General features: G+C 42.1%; 2 protein-coding genes across 5 annotated transcripts; both read left to right on the forward strand.

Moving 5' to 3' along the window:
• The first annotated feature begins 1,547 nt into the window (after positions 1-1,547).
• si:ch211-63p21.2 (FH1/FH2 domain-containing protein 1) lies at positions 1,548-5,815 on the forward strand. The gene is made up of 9 exons (XM_005948626.3): positions 1,548-2,763; positions 2,894-3,034; positions 3,171-3,353; positions 4,010-4,129; positions 4,205-4,366; positions 4,490-4,740; positions 5,103-5,331; positions 5,424-5,532; positions 5,700-5,815. Exons 1-9 carry the CDS (start codon positions 2,305-2,307, stop codon positions 5,726-5,728), a joined length of 1,683 nt encoding a protein of 560 aa, XP_005948688.1. The 5' UTR covers positions 1,548-2,304; the 3' UTR covers positions 5,729-5,815.
• A 2,914-nt stretch (positions 5,816-8,729) lies between these two features.
• Positions 8,730-15,643, forward strand: hnrnpc (heterogeneous nuclear ribonucleoprotein C). 4 transcript variants are annotated; one of them, XM_014329697.2, is made up of 9 exons: positions 8,730-8,761; positions 11,336-11,381; positions 12,015-12,286; positions 13,041-13,113; positions 13,201-13,248; positions 13,378-13,544; positions 13,635-13,748; positions 14,133-14,284; positions 15,235-15,643. In XM_014329697.2, the coding sequence occupies exons 2-9, from the start codon at positions 11,377-11,379 to the stop codon at positions 15,322-15,324; spliced, it is 921 nt and encodes a 306-aa protein (XP_014185183.1). In that variant the 5' UTR covers positions 8,730-8,761; positions 11,336-11,376; the 3' UTR covers positions 15,325-15,643. The 4 variants fall into 4 exon arrangements, with proteins under 4 accessions (XP_014185183.1, XP_014185184.1, XP_042070749.1 ...); XM_042214815.1 differs by lacking the exon at positions 8,730-8,761 and adding an exon at positions 10,906-11,002; XM_014329698.2 differs by lacking the exon at positions 11,336-11,381.
• Positions 15,644-16,125: the final 482 nt, after the last annotated feature.

The raw sequence follows: 16,125 nt of genomic DNA on the forward strand, positions 1-16,125 counted from the left end.
CCATTCCCAAGGGGGATCTGTCTGTTTTTGTACAAATGTCACATGATAACTAAAATATTGTTAGGTTAGGGCAGCTGACATTATGTCTGGTAACTGGGTAAGAGTCAACCTAATTCAGCCTTTAACTGCAAGTATCAACATGTTTTAGTGAACACACACCTCACTATCGGTACTAACAGATTTTTATTTTTATTTTAAAGCCCTCAACAGAAATGGTCTCAGTGGAGACGTGGCTGTAAAGTAGTCATTCTTAAGGAAGGAAAAATGGAGAAAAGGCTAAGGTATGCAGAACTACACAAGAACTGCACTGATGAGTGATGAATTCAAGTGTAAAATTTTTGGTTGATATCAGTATATAAGGAGGAGGCTCTGTCATGGTTTGGAGCTGAATTTCAGCCAGTGGTGTTGGAGATCTGTCAAAACGATTTTTCATGTGTAAAAGTACCACCAGGTTTTTATCCACCATTAAATTCTACCTGAAAAGCATTTGCTGCCTTGTTCCGCATTACAATGATCCAAACATACTGCCAATGCAGTAAAAGCATGCCTAGATAGAAAAAAAACACAGTGGAACACCATCAGTCATGGATCGGCCTCCCCAGAGCCCGGACCTCAACAGCACTGAAGCAGTGCGGGATCATTTAAAGGGGGCCAGCATGCAAAGAAGAGCTTTGTCTTAGCCTGAAGAACTATTCCTGAAGACTACCAAAAATTTCCCAGAGAGAATTCAGGCAGTGTTGAAAAATAAAGGTGGTGGTACCAAATATTGACTTTCAAGCTCATTAGAAATGTACAAACTCTGTTTTTGCCTTAGGTACTGTATTTCCATATATTTTTATATGTATTTCAATTCAATTCAAGAACTTGTTCCACCCATTTCCCCCTTTTCCAAAATGTATATATGAAGGGTGGTCTGAGACTGTTGCACAGTACTGTATATGCTAAATGAGCTTAACCATTGCAAATAGACCTCATTTTAGCCAAAATGTCCCTTGAGCCCTACTGCTGCTTGTAGACAGCAGGCCCACTGAACAAGATAAAGTGTAATTAGGAGAGGCTTAATGGCCTTGGGAGGGATCCGCATTAGAGCTGCACGTCGACCATGCAAACGACTCCCTAGAACACAACTGTGTATTTTGTGTTTTGAAATGCTACGATATTAACGATTATAACTTGCAATCTTACAGCAGTGTTTTTGCAGTTATGCTCACTGAACTCTGTTTTTTAAAGTCATTAATTTGTTTTCATTAAGGATTTATTTTCTGTTATGAGATGCTGTTGTACCCATGAATATTTTCTCCATTTTAGCACAAGGTTTAAGCAAAGGATTTACAAGCATGCATGGAATAATGGTGCGTCATTGTGTGCTTTGGCCTAATGTCGTGCAGTTACTGTTTGCTGATTTGTTGTCCACAAAGTTGCATGTAAAATGAAAGCAGGTCAACATTTGGTCAGTTGCACTCTTTTATGTGCTCATAGGGGAGAAGGGGAGGCAAAAGAGGAGGGGATATCACAGATCTTCAGAGGCAGATAGAGAGGTTCTGTATACACAAGTAGCAATACAAACAGGAGATCCAGGCTCGATAAGAAAATTAAGGGAAAGGGTGCAACTCAAATAAGCCGAAATTGATACACCAACGGACGAACGAGTCTCTCTCGCTTCCTCATGAAAGCGCCCTCGTTGTCACTTGGAGAACAACAGAGGAAGATGAATGTCGAGGGACGGCTACAGAGGCACATCATTTGGATATTCAGACAGGCATTCTTTGGATTTTCTCATCAGATTTGGATACAGGACTAAATACAACCTGTCAAAAATTGTAAGAATTTTCCTTTGTCTGAGGCTGTGAGCTTCTGGCACCCAGGCAAGATACCGGTGGACTTTTGGATCAAACACGGCTTGTCATTTTAGATGCGAGGGACAAACGCTACACCCTAAGGCAATTGCAGGTTACGGTGCAGCGAGAACACCCAGAGGTGGTTGAAAAATTGTGACTTGGGTGTGTGAGTTATGCACTTCTGTGGTGGACAAGTGAGGCAGAGCATCCACAGACATTCAGATGGATACAGAGTGTTTGTGAGGTGGTTGTTGAATGCATGGTGAGAAGACAAGGAAGGATTTAAGTTTTGCTTTATGTGAAAGATCAAGACGTGTGGAAGAACCTTATTCTTTTTTTTTCTAATATGAAAAAGAAGTTTTCACCTTGAAGTAGCCTTTTATTAAGCAGGAAAAAGTAAGTGTAGGTTGCCATGGTAATGGTATTGGATTTTTACTTTTGAGTTACAGGCAGCTTTGAAGGATCAATGAAGGAGCTGGAACAATCCAAAGAGCTGACCTGGGATTTTGACCAATCCTGGAGTTCATTGCTAACACCAGCTGCACGCCTCTGTCTCAACACCTTGGATTTTTCCGACCTCTGGGATGAGGAAGACAGCACAGAGGATGAGGGAACCCTAACAACTATCAAATCATCAATTTGTCTCCAAGCACCTCCGGCGCCCCCTCCTCTTCCTCCCCCTCCTCCTTCTCTCGCCTCACCTTTGCCCTCTGCTTCACCTAAAGATGGTACCGTTAAGTCTCGCACTTTGAAGCTTCACTGGAGGGAGCTGCAGAATCTGGCACCGCTCCCCAGGATGACACGCTTTGGGACTCAGACCATTTGGGCCAGACTCGAGCCGGTGAATTTGGATAAAAACCATCTGGAGTACTTGTTTAAGTCTAAAGCCAATGGCAGCAGTCTGAACATTGTTTCAGGGCGGCAGGTGAGACTGATGACAGAGACATCCTTTTGTTCATTCATCCATGTAATTCTGGTTTTCAAATAGCTACAAACTGATGTGCATTATCTAGATTAAAATGCCTTAAATCCTTTTTTATTCCCCCTCAACACAGAAGCAGCCATCAATATCGGTGTTGGGAGTGAAGCGCAGCAACATCATAACTATTGCCCTGAGCAGCTTGCCCCCTCCGCGCCTCCTCCCACCTGCTATCTACAGCATGGACAGCTGTGTGTTAGAAAGAGAGGACATTCAGGTACAGTAAAGGGTAAATCGCCCAGATTTCGAGCTAAAGCATTTTTGTTTGATGAACTACCCAGCAATACCCAGGTAAAATAAAAGGGTTACATACTAGGTCTGAGATAATCTGTTCTACGCTCATTCCAAAACAGCGTCTTCAGGCACTGATCCCGACTGAAGAGGAACTCTGCCTGATCAAAGAGGCCAAGGCCCAGAACCCTAATGCCTCTCTGGCACCGGCTGAGCTTTGCCTCCTCACTTTGGGGGAAATCCCACACTTGAGCACCAGGCTTCAGCTTTGGGCCTTTGCTCTGGATTACGACTCCTTGGAGAGGGTAAATAAAAATCCAATAATTTCCCACTCACAGATCATTACATAATGAAGCTTTGCCAAGACCCCTTGGTGTCACATTTTTATGCACTCCATCAAATATTTAAGATATTCACATAGACTTCAGTAAGTCTATAAATAGTCCGGTTTTATCAGTGTTCCTGGATGCATAACAGTGATAACCAAAGAACGGAGAGAGAAGCTTGTTGCAGATGGAAGAAGCTTGCATAAAAGTTGCCTAAAAAGGAGCAGCCAAGGCAAGCTCCTCTCATTGTTTTCTATGGCATGCCACCACTCCCACCCATGTGCAGTTTTCATTGCTTGTATTCATGCAGTATCATGGTACACTTTGAATAACACACAATATGTCAGAAAATAACACATAAAATGTAATCAATATGATAAACTACACTTTAGTGCATAGTTTGAAGAACCGCAAATAATGTCTTGCAAAGTTGAATGAAAGTGCAGGACAAGAGATGCTGCTGTATAAGGACACTGCACTCATACAAACTAACACAGGTTCTGCAGGGCAAAAACACCACTGTGATGACTTCTCCTAATACATCACCTGACTAAAAATAAAAGATGGATGTGATGGCTCAACTATTCTATATGAACCACCAAAACGCCCTCTAAATGTATACTCCTCTTCGAAAGGAAATTGCTGAGCCTCTCTTCCATCTGAAGTTGGGCATGGAACAACTGGCAGCCAGCCAGACCTTCAAGTACATCCTGGCGACAGTGCTAGCGATCGGTAACTTTCTCAACGGATGTAAGGTGAGTGCATTCCGACGCAAGCTTGACTTTATCCATCTTTCCATTATTTCTTACAACACATTGTTTTATCCCAAGGCCCGTGGTTTTGAGCTGAGTTACCTGGGGAAGCTGTCTCAGGTAAGGGACACACACACTCGCCAGCCCCTGCTGCACCACGTCTGCGTGTTACTGCTGCAGCTCTATCCAGAATCCTCTGACCTCTACTCGGACATCACCGCGGTTACTAAAGGTGGAAAGGTGTGTGGCTGCATCTGTGGATTTGCATTTGTCCAACACAGCTGATTCATTCTGAAGATCACTTATAGAGTCAGTTAAACCAGCAAACTGTGGAAAGCACAAAACCTTCTCTTCTCTTTACAGTGTGACTACTCCCAAGTCCAGTCTAACTTTACCCAGCTGGAGAGCCTGTGCAAAGCATCATGGGAGCAGGTGAAGCTGCTGAATAAAGCCGACGAAAAGAGGAAAGGAGGAAAGGGGGAAAAGATGAAAGGGATAGGTGATGAGGCCCTGGCCCCGGACGGTTCGCTCCGTCACAGGCTTCCGAAGATTCTGAAAGAGTGTGAGGAAAGGCTGAAAGTTCTAAGAGCCGTCCATCGTAGGGTTATCAACAGGTACTCTAATCATATTTTAAATGATATTTGTTAGCAAACAAAACATTTTCCATCTCAGTCCTTACTCACACAGGCCAAGCACTTTTTCAAGTTTCACTGCTACTTCCTGAGCCGTGGGGACTATTTGTTCAGAAGATTTCCATACAAAGTGTACACATCGACAGCAGTCTGCTAGCAATACAAGGAAAAGCACAAGGAAGTTTTCATTGCAGCATCTTAAGCTTCTTTGTGATAAATTTTATCTGAAAGTTCTCTAGCAATTGGTGGTTTCCAGGAGGCCATGGATCTGCCAGTGGGTATGGCAGACTGACTGACTCCTTAATCAACAAGTCTTTGCTTACACCGTTTTTACTTTTTTCTAGGTTCCACTCTTTTCTCCTGTTCCTTGGCTACTCCCGGGCCATGGTGAGGGACACCAAACCGGAGGACTTCTGCAAAACCATCAGTAACTTTTCCCTGGAGTACAGGACCATGCAACAGGCTATCCTACTGCAGAGAGAAAGAGAGCGGGAGCGACAGAAAAATGCGACCGAAAGCCCGGGTCCAAACACCCCTGTAGGAAAAAGAAAAAATCAACAAACTCCATCAAAGGTTATTACACTAAATTAATTTATACAAAAATATTATAGTCAATTTGGGGGGTATGAGGGCACTATTTTATTAATCCATTCATACTCCTCCAGGACAATGATGAGCAGGGTAGGCTGGAGGAGGTACTGAGAACACCCGAGTCCATGTCAAGATTGGATGTTACTTTGCCTCGAAACAGGAAGAGGATGGCTGACCTCCAAGGTACTTTATATAATATGCTCATTCCATTTTTTGTATATATATATGTACATGTATATATGTATACCCCCCAACAGCCCTTTTGAATGTCTCCCTACTTCTGAGGTCTCAAGGTTGGCCAGTATGATTGTCACGTGTCACAAATGAATTCCTTTTTGTTTACCTCACAGGTGCATTTTCTCGGAAAATGAAGTGGTGACCCTGCTGACATATGCAGAAGCAATGTGTGATTGTTATTAATGGCATTGTTGTTACACTGCAGCTTTACAATTAGAGCACTATACCAGTAAGAGATTGACAAGCGCATGAGATTTCACATGCTATTCAATGTTAATGAATAAAATGGTTTTGGTAAAATAATGGTTTTGATCAAATACATAAAAATTTATTCATTTCTATCTCTGTCTTAATGGAACTAATTCAAATAAACTACAACTTCAACAATCAATTGGATCAAATCTATTGTGTATGTAACATTAACTGAATTTTTCATATTAGCTCCTTAATAAAAAATAAATAAAAGTAAAGACTCAAAATAGAGACTGGCAAGCGTGTCTGTTTTTAGGACTTAATCCCTGCTGCTCTCAACCAGTAAAACACTACAGTTGTGCCTCGGTTTCGGGTTAAAACAAAGCACAGCCATCAATGTTTTAGAGCCACAAACTAGCAGTGTCGTACGTACCGTCGGGTAGTCAATTGATTAGCATACATGAATGTCGTCATCAATGAGCGGCAACGGCAGTGGCAAGAGCACGAAACCTATCAGCGAAGAGATTAAACAGACACGGGCTCAGGATATCCAATCAGGAACTAGGATTCGGAAGCGGGCGTGGCCTTCCCCTGTCGCCAGTGCGAGTCGACGCCATTTCGTGTCCACTGGTTTCAAGGTGATACGTTGAGCCAGCAGCGCTGTAAGCGGATCTTTACCCGTGCAAGTAGAAAGAGCGTTGAATTGTTCTCATTTTTAGTGTTAAGCTCCTGGTGAGTATTTTTAAATGAGAGATTTTTTTTTTTTTACCTTTTTACATTTTTTTGTTTTTGTCCTGACTTTGAACCGTCTTTGGGACTTTTTGTTTTTAATGTGTTTTTTTCCCCCTCCTGGCTGGTATTCCTGAGACTGTATTGGCTGTAGTGACGTACATTTTGTGATGGCACAAACTGCACAGAAACTAGTTTTAAGTAGCTTCCACAACAACATATAGGCTTATATATATTTTTTATTATTATTATTTGGTTTTTTTTTTCCGAATACGACATTTTAAAGGCTTGATTTTTGTAGGGATGCCGTGTAAAACTATGATTTATTTGCGTGTGCTCTAATTTCTATGAAGATAAAATATGGAAGGATTTTCTGGACAGTTTTGCCAGAAAGAAAAAAAAAGTGTCGCCGTTTTTCTGGGAATATGTTTTTAAATTTTGCATTTTATTCTGGTCCTGTGTTTTGCCTCCACTTGAAACTTGTTATGCGGTCGTTTACAACGAGTCCTAACGACGTATTTTTCCGTTTTCTGTGTGATTTTGGCGGTGCTGAGGCGGTGTGTTTGCCGCAGCTGATCTCAGGAGTCCTGTTATTTTGCAGGCGAGATGTTTTCCCTCTGTGAGAAGCGGGGGCGTTTTTGGAGGAACATTAAAGCAACAGTGCTTTTATGTATCGCACGTTCATGGACGGGGGAGGGAGGGGGGGATGTAACACTGGCACTACAGAATTATGCATTTGGTAATTTTGATATAATTACTCATTTTTTGTGTTTTAACAATCTTGGCAATGTACTCTGAGCTGTGCAGCTGCTTAGACCTGAAGTGCTCAAGTGGGCCTGCTGTAAGGCAGGCTTATAGACCTATGTGGGGGTTTTTAAGCCTTTCATTGGATTTAAAGCTTTATGAATTAACATTTATATACTAATAAACAAACTTATAATCAATTATGCAACATTTTACAGTGGAAAGTCAATGAAGTCTACTTTTTTTTTTTTTTTTGGACCCACCTTGCTCTACCCAACTTCCACGGTCCCCAAGTGGGTGTGGTCTGCAGTAAAGTGGCCTTAAGCAGGGGTGTTGTTCTGACCCCTACATGGAGGGCAGGCAGGAGGCCAAAATAAAGCACCCATCGCCCTTTTCGCAGACCACTGATTCCTTTGTGGGTCAGTTTACATTAACATAGAAGCTCAGATAGCAAAATTGTTTTTTTGTGTTATAAATGATAGAGTTCAGTGAAGAGATGCAGATTTAAAATGTCAGTTTCTCCTTCAGAATCCCTGGTGTTAAAGGTAGTATAACAGCTAATCCAGGTTTATCGTTCTGTAGAATGAAAAAAAGTTAAATGTAATAAAGTTGAAGTCCTACTGAACTCACTATCATGTAATTATTTTTAAATTTCAGGATTTTTCCAGAAGGTATAAAGTAAAAACACTCTTTGGTAGGTACATTTTTTTAATGCAGTACTCAAAATTACCTCTAGGGGCACTTGCACTCCAATTTGATAAACACCGGTTTCACAATATTACCAGAGCTGTTAAGAATAAAATCTTTGTCTTTATTCTAGCTGTACTAAATGGACAGAACTGTACTCTACATCTACAGGAGCTGCTCAGTCATGGTAACCCAGGCCATGAAGCTCCTGGTGCACAGTGTTTGTGCTGATGTTAATGCAAGAGGAGATTTGCAGCTCTGCAGTAATTTGCTTAGCAGGGGTTTTGTGACCTTTAAGCATCGGCGACCCCGGTCTGTAACTTTACAACATCGGGCACGCTACTACTTCAAAATGCTTCCATCTTGCAATAACACCACTTAAAGCTGATCGTGGAATATCTAAGATCGAGGAAACCTCATCATCAGAAGTCCAGTACGTCTGTACTACCTAAAGTGCATATAGTTAAACAGTCATGAGCTGTAATAAGTATCTTTATTGTAGATGTGATTTTTAAAATGTCTAATCATATTTTTCCATTAGTGTTTTTAAATTTTGGTTTAAGAAGAAATTCCTTGGAAAAATTGACTTCTCATATTCCCGGATCTCTTGTCACCGCAGTGTGATGTAGAGCTCACAACTTATCCTAAATAAGTGATGAGCCGCTTTTGTAGCGTTCATGTTTTTTGCCCTGACGTTTTCTCCCCTGCTTGTTGTGATGACAGCATCAGAACAGTCTAGAAACCTTCTTTTCTAATTTCTACCTTTTTTTTTTTGTTTCCCCCGTTTAGTTTTTGAAGCCACTTTTTTCAGCAGCAGCAAATCGTAAGTTGGTCTACACTTTTTTGTTTTTTCACCTCAACTTTTGCATCATTTTTTTAATATATTACTCCACTTTCACCCCTTTTTGGCATTAGTCTATTTTCTACCCACCCCCCCAACCCCTTTTTTTCTTTTTTGTTTAAAAGTAGAGAGTAGTTCGGGGGGCTTTGGGTGCTGTAAAAGGAGAGAAATCAGCCACTTAATTTTCAAACTGTTTGGCCCTAATGCGCTCATAAATGAGCCTCCCAGTTTGTGATAATCAGATGCATCATGCTGTTGATTGTGAGTGGCCCAGTTTGTGTTGGAGCTGATTGCTGGATAACACCTCTTCAAATCTTCCCACATAAAGTGCTTAGATGAAGGAAAAGCACCGACAGAGACCAAAAAGAGGACTGTTTCTCCTTCTTTGAAGTGATTTTTTTTCCTGTTCTTTTTGTTGTGAGTGTGCATGTTAATTGACAAATTAAAAAGTGCTCCATTACTTACGTAAACACAAAGTTGCCTGCTCTATAAGAGGCAATTATCTGTCCCTAAAGTGGCTTTTTACTGCAGCATGCAAGGGAAATAACCTTAATGAGTGACTAATTCAGTAATCACTAAACACTGATTTTTTTTTTTCCCCTTTTTTTTTTTTTTTTTTTAAATTCAGATTTTTTTTTAACAAGTTCCATTTCACCTTTTCACCTCCATCATCACTGCTCTGATCTGATTTGGAAAACAAATCAAAAGAACCTCTGGTGACGACCACGTCGCCACTTTCTGCTCCCTGAATGTGTATTAAAAAAACCTCTAGCAGAGCTGCTCTTGTCATTTTGTCTCGTCTGTCTTCAAGCATGAATCCTGAGAGCTGCAGTGTGTTGTCACAGTTGAAGCACAAACACAAATCCAACACTCAGAGGGAAGCTGAACAGTGAACAGGTTTTTTGTGGAGTTGTTGTAAAATGAGGCCCAGATGAGGCAGTGGATAAGAAAAGTTCCACAGAGGTGTGTTGAGCCATTAATGAGTGACTATAATAAGCAGTTGTTCCTGAATAATGAGCCCCCACATGTTGAATTTAGAATTAAATCACAAGGGGACCACAAACTATCATGCAATTGAATAGAACTGGGAACGTAACAGGCCTGCAGTGAATGCTAGTTAAAGGAAGTGAACACAAATGGCTCCAAATATCATTACACATAAAAGACAAACAAGGTCCTCCAATTGATGGGCGTGTGCCCAAAGATTTGAAAATTGCAAAATTGGTGTTTGCGAGATATTTGCCTGTTTCAGTCCAAACACAAGCTTCCCATCCACATGCCTATAACATACAAGGGTTTAATGTTCCTTTCTCCATCTTGTGTGTAAATATAACTTGACTGGTTGTGTTTAGCATCAGACATTCAGATCACACTAGAGTGCACGTGTGCCTTGATATTCTTGCCTAAACCCCCCACAAAGCTTTAGAAACATAAGCTAAAGAGGCCACAGTTGTCCCCGGCACCTCCTGAACACGCTCCATGTTGTAGACGTCCTGTCAGCTCGCCAAACAGTAGATGCATCCTGGCCAAAATCATGCAGTGGCGAGCAGCGCTTTCAGCTGTGGCCGGAATGCTGTAAACTGTAATCCTCTGCTAGGAGTCACCAGCCAGAGCGGGGAGAGGCTGCTGGGCGCCGTTGTTTTGGCAGCTGAGGCGTGACTTTGCAGTAGCTGAAGTGGTGGATAATGAGATGAATGACTCTGGGGACTGAGCAAAGAAGATCATTTCCCGCATGCTGGGGTTTAAAGTTTACTACAGAATTGTGACCAGAATAAAATAAAGACTTCTTATAAAATCGCCCTTTTCCTGTAGTGTTGCTTTGACACTGCATTCAGGGACTTTTCCCCCTCTCCTGCAGTGTTACATAACTTTGCAGTATTGGCCACTGGTGAGACAGCAATCCAGCAACAGTGTGGCAAGACTGTACTAATTAAAATCAACGCTGGTACGCCACTGACTGCATGCATACACTGTGCGTTTATGCAGAACAGCAACAGGAGAAGCTTCCAAAACTGCACCGATGCAAGTGAAACATGACGTGATGCAAAACTTTCATGTCAGCAGAGCCGTCAGAGGGGACTCTAGCATGTGGCAGCCAACATGGCGGATTGTTACTGGCATACACCGAAAGAAGGGGATCGTACCTGCAGACTCGCGAAGTGCACATGACGCAAACTTCCTGGTGTGCGACGATCCAATTTTGATGCAGTCGGCACTTCAGAGGTTGCTGTGTTTATTAAGCTGTACCACGTTATACCATCACAACACATTTTATAAGCTTTGTCCAGCTGCTGTAATGCAAAGAAAATCATTTATCTTCTTCACCCTCTGTGGAGGATGAAGGTTATTGGATTTGCTCACGAGTGAATATGCTTGTTTTTGTCATAACAACAATTTATCCCACAGGTTTTTAACATATTTTAACACCTTTTTCCATTTTAATCCCCTTTTTTGGCCAAATATGAGGAAAAATCACATCTTTTGGAGGTGTAGCAAAAATCCCCCCCACAGTCTCCATGTTTCATAGCTTCTCCACGATCCTCTTCTCTCCAACAGACACAGACAGGCAGACCTCCACCGACCCGAGTACAGACACAATGGAGTGAGTGCTGGCTGCTTCATGACCCGATCACACTGTCTACTCTGCTGTCTAGTATCTATTTTTAGATGCTCTTGATAGTGCAAACTTGCAGTTAGTGTGTAAGGGGTAAGAAGCACAACCTAAAGTTCCTTGTGCGTAACAGTAATTGCAGTGGCATTCTCATATGATTATAATGAGGCTATTATGTAATTAGAGATAAATGAACTCAGTTTGATTAAAGAGAATTAATACCTGTATTCACAATGACGAAGCATGTGAAGCTTTTCATACACAAAATGCCAAAAATTAGTTGGAATGGCTGCTGGTTTTAACATTTTAGAAGTCAAGTTTTCATCTTTGGATGTTTTATAAACTATTAGATCAAAAGAAATTCATCAATAATCAATTCACTGACTATCATTCTGAATTCTCAAAGGCAGTGTGATTCAAGTCATACCGTTAAAGAACTTGAAGGTTCAACACTCACACTGACCTTTGAGCAGAGATCATCATTAAACTTTAGTACAAGACAAATCTATATCACACCTTCTTGTTTCTCTAAACACTGCTGACCTCCACATGCTGACCTGCTTTTCTTTCCCCACTGCTATCTTCACCCATGCACTCACCCTTCTCTTTCTGCCTCCCTGCCAGTTGGTCATCATCCTCCTCCTCCAGCCTGATGGCCAGCAGCAACGTGACCAACAAGACCGACCCCCACTCCCTCAACTCCCGCGTCTTCATCGGCAACCTCAACACCCTGCTGGTCACCAAGGCTGATGTGGAGGCGATCTTCTCCAAGTACGGCAAGATCGTCGGCTGCTCCGTCCACAAGGGCTACGCCTTCGTCCAGTACTCCAACGAGAGGAACGCCAGGGCCGCCGTGGCCGGGGAGGACGGCCGCATGATCGTTGGACAGGTGCTAGGTGAGATGGAGGAAAAAAACAGCATGTTAAGGTATTGCTTGGTAATGTCACTGAAGAATAAAGCAAGTTAATCAATAATATAATACTATTTGCACTACATTAAAGACATTTGGAAGTGTTAGATAGTATATTTTGTTACCTTTGATCTAGGTATGCCTCCTTCTGTGCAGCGTATATGTGATATAGGTAAAGTTGTGGCAGTAGCTTTATATTTACTGCACTGAAAGCAAAATCAGTCTTTCTAATTTGGCAGGAAAGCAAATGAATACATTTCCCAACCTCCTATTTTTCTAATCACGAGTGCATTTAGAAAATTGTATGGAGACACAAAGTATAGGCTGTAAATATGTTCACTCCCTGACTTGTATCTGTTACAATGTGCAGTTTATTTGCTCACCTACAGATTAAAATCTGGGACGTCCTTCCCATTTCACAGTTTAAACACATGCTGCTGCCCTCTAGTGTTACAATCAAGTAAAATGAAGTAAAGAAAGAGGAGAGTTGCTTCATATCCACTCTGAACAAGAGCAGAGGAGCCTCTCTGTTGTTCAGGCAAATAAAAATAAACGTGAGGACTTATTTGCCGATACAGTCTGTTAGAGGTAAAACCTGCACTAGTCTGACAAAAATAACATACCAGATGGAGATGTGGTGTGATGTGTTTGATGAAATTTCACACATTCTCTCCCATAGCGTTTTTCTTTCCTGGATTTCTAGTCCATCCTACCTTACCTCGATGTTTCTCCTCCTACAGACATCAATCTGGCAGGTGAACCGAAGCCTCATAGATCGAAGACAGTGAAGCGATCTGCAGGAGACATGTACAGGTGTGTGCATGCTGCTTTGCTCTCAGTCACAGTGCAGCAGCTTTAGCACATTGCTGGCTAATCTTTCTGTTCCCTCTCTTTTCACAGTTCATCTTTTGATTTGGACTACGACTTCCAAAGAGATTACTATGACAGGTAAGCAGTTTATTCTTTACACATGTAAGAATAATCTGCCTGCTGCTCAGCACATTTTTGGCCAGCTGGGGGGTTGTAAAGCAGCTTGCAGAGCCAGTAAGCTCAACACTTTGATGCTCTCCTTCTCAGAATGTACTCCTACCAGTCCCGGGTGCCTCCTCCCCCTCCCCCTCTGTCCCGCGCGGTCATCCCCTCCAAACGTCCCAGGGTGAGCCTGAGCAGCGGAGGGAGCCGACGAACCAAGACCAGCTTCTCCTCCTCCTCCTCCAAGAGCAGCCAGAGAACTTCACGTACAAGTAGGTTCCTCACAGAGTCATCCATGCCGTCTTTACTGGTGACTTCCAAAGGTCATCTCAGTAGTGGCTTATCCCATACTTCCCCTACAGTGAAAGCAGATGATCTACAGACCATAAAAAGGGAGCTTACACAGATCAAACACAAGGTGGACTACCTGTTGGAGAGCTTAGACCACATGGAGAAGGACCACAGCAAGAAATCAGGTGGGTCCTGCTTTGATTTTAGGGCAGCCAGGCATCACGTCAACAGCCTAAAAACCTCCAATGTGAGACCAAGAATACATTTACAAACAGACACGTGTACGTGATTATTTACTTGTCAGGTTGGCATTAGCTAATACCAGTTCAAGCAAAGTCCACTTCTTCCAAAACAAAAGATGTCATTTTTTTTCACAAATATATTCTCTGTGACTCACGCTGCACAAAGATGAGTCATGGAGGTGCTTATGCAAATGTTAAATATACATTTCATGCACCCAGCGCCATCAATTATATAAACGTTCCAGGTATGGAGCAGACTGGCAGAAACAGAAAAATCAGCTTTTTATTTGAGTGTTTTTGTGTGTTTTCTTTCCACCGTCTACTCAGAGATGAAAAGCTCCAAACCTGAGCCAGGTGAAGTGTCTCCTCTTCACTCATCTACCTCCAGCAAGAAGGAAGACAGTCTGAAGAGGGGCAAAGAGAGCCGGGAGCTGAATGACTCAGAGGAGGAGGGAGACCTGCTGGAGGATGAAGATGAGGTGAGGACAGGGGGAAAAGGAAAGGAGGACATCAGCAGCTGTTTTAAACAAGTTGTTGTATGCACATAGTTTGTTTTCAGCTATTATTCAACAGGCGAATTTAGTGCAAAGAACCTAACATGATTTATGTTTAAAACCATAAATCCAAAAAAGTTGGGATGATGTTAAAATATAAATAAAATTATTTCCAAAAACCATAAAACAATATTTCTTTCATAGTAGAGCAAAGGAAATATCAGATGTTTAAAGCTGGACATTTTACTGTTTTGTGAAAAATAGGAGCTCATTTTACCGGTCCGTGAGTCGTTTGGTACCGGGCCACGAGATTTAAGGCTCAGGTGTGAAATGTGTGGTTTTTAGGGTTTTTATCGGTTTTCAGCGTTATTTTGTTATCGTTTTAATCGTTAACTCGGTTTTCCTGGGTCTTTTCACGTGTGTTATGAATAAATCTTCTTTTTTTTCGGTACCGGTACTAGTTTTATTTTGTTGTATTTATCCGCGACACCTTAAAGGCCGGTCCGTGAAAATATTTTCGGGCATAAACTGGTCCGTGGTGCAAAAAAGGTTGGAGACCGCTGATCTACAGAGCATAACGTCATCAAAAGATTCAGAGCATAAGGCCAAAGACCAGTATTGATCTTCGGGCCCTGAGGCAGCACTGCATTAAAAACAGACATGACTGTGTCATGGAAATCACTGCATGGGCTCAGAAACACTTTTAGAGATGTGGAAAAGCTTCATCAGTGCTGAAAGGTATACAGATGAAGTCTTTTTCGGCAGAGGCCTTGCATACGTTGTAGATATATATTAATCATAATCATTGCATTTGATAGTTATACTTACATTTTACACACCGTCCCAACTACTGTGGACTTTGGGCTTCATTTGCTTGATCCATGTGTCAAATACTGACGTTAACCTTTGTCCTGTGTGTGTGTCCCTGTGTGCAGACGAAAAGCAGAGGGAGAGAGGACGATGATGATGACGAAGGTGAGCAGGAGGAAGGAGAAGACGATAGTGCTAACGGAGATGAATCCTGAATGTGAAACACACACACTCACATTTCTCCACACCAGACTTGTACGCAGTGGTCATGTCTGCTGAACTGACTGGACAGTTATTTACATCATATGGTAGCTATCACTCCTCTCATGTACAAATTCACAGATATGAGAAGTACTTGTTTCAGAATTTTCTTTCAAGTCGGAAAGGTAAATATGCTCTTTTTTTTTTATTTGACTTTTTATATGAACATGTTTCTGCTTCTTTCACATAAACAGCAAACTCAGCCGAGCTTAACTGTAACGTTTTATGTGTTTGAACGATTTGTCACAACGGATTAAAGAACTGATTGAAAAATCGAGTCCCTTACCAGCTATTAGCTAGCTAGCTCAAGTGCCGCGGTTTGAACTAGTGTGTAGTCTTTAATGTTGGTGGGCTCCTGCTAGACGTTTTAACATTTAAAATGTATTGCTGATCCAGCTGCTGCACAGCTGCCTCCTAACCAGCAGGTGGCAGTGTGTCCCAATAAGTGGCCCACACAAAGGCCACAAAGAGTACTTCTTTTGTTCTCAGAAAATCTTGGACTTCTGCTTGTCGGATAATGCCACAAGCATGCGCTCGTTTGTGGCCACACAGATCCTCACTGGTCCTGAAATAGTCTTGTGTGCTGCGGAGGTGTGATGACCTTTACTGACCTTGACTTGTGTAATGCAGTGATGCTCCATGTGTGTTTGTGTCCGTCTCTTCTGTTTCCTGTTTCATCTGACTGCACTGGTAAAAGTGAATAAACATGTTTTCCAGTGTGGAGCCTCTGTGAGCCTTTCATCCAGTCCAGATGC

The sequence above is a fragment of the Haplochromis burtoni genome, unplaced genomic scaffold, assembly GCF_018398535.1.
Source record: "Haplochromis burtoni strain Fernald_Lab_line unplaced genomic scaffold, NCSU_Asbu1 Contig_614, whole genome shotgun sequence".
NCBI lineage: Eukaryota > Metazoa > Chordata > Actinopteri > Cichliformes > Cichlidae > Haplochromis > Haplochromis burtoni.

Bases quoted from the DNA above. Each gene is read 5' to 3' on its own strand.
- si:ch211-63p21.2 (XM_005948626.3), top strand. From the start codon at position 2,305: ATGAAGGAGCTGGAACAATCCAAAGAGCTGACCTGGGATTTTGACCAA. The intron at 3,354-4,009 runs GTAAATAAAAAT...CCTCTTCGAAAG, and splicing joins ATTACGACTCCTTGGAGAGG to GAAATTGCTGAGCCTCTCTT. The intron at 5,533-5,699 runs GTACTTTATATA...TTTACCTCACAG, and splicing joins GAGGATGGCTGACCTCCAAG to GTGCATTTTCTCGGAAAATG.
- hnrnpc (XM_005948624.3), top strand. From the start codon at position 11,296: ATGTTTCATAGCTTCTCCACGATCCTCTTCTCTCCAACAGACACAGAC. The intron at 11,382-12,014 runs GTGAGTGCTGGC...CCTCCCTGCCAG, and splicing joins CCGAGTACAGACACAATGGA to TTGGTCATCATCCTCCTCCT. The intron at 12,287-13,040 runs GTGAGATGGAGG...CTCCTCCTACAG, and splicing joins GATCGTTGGACAGGTGCTAG to ACATCAATCTGGCAGGTGAA.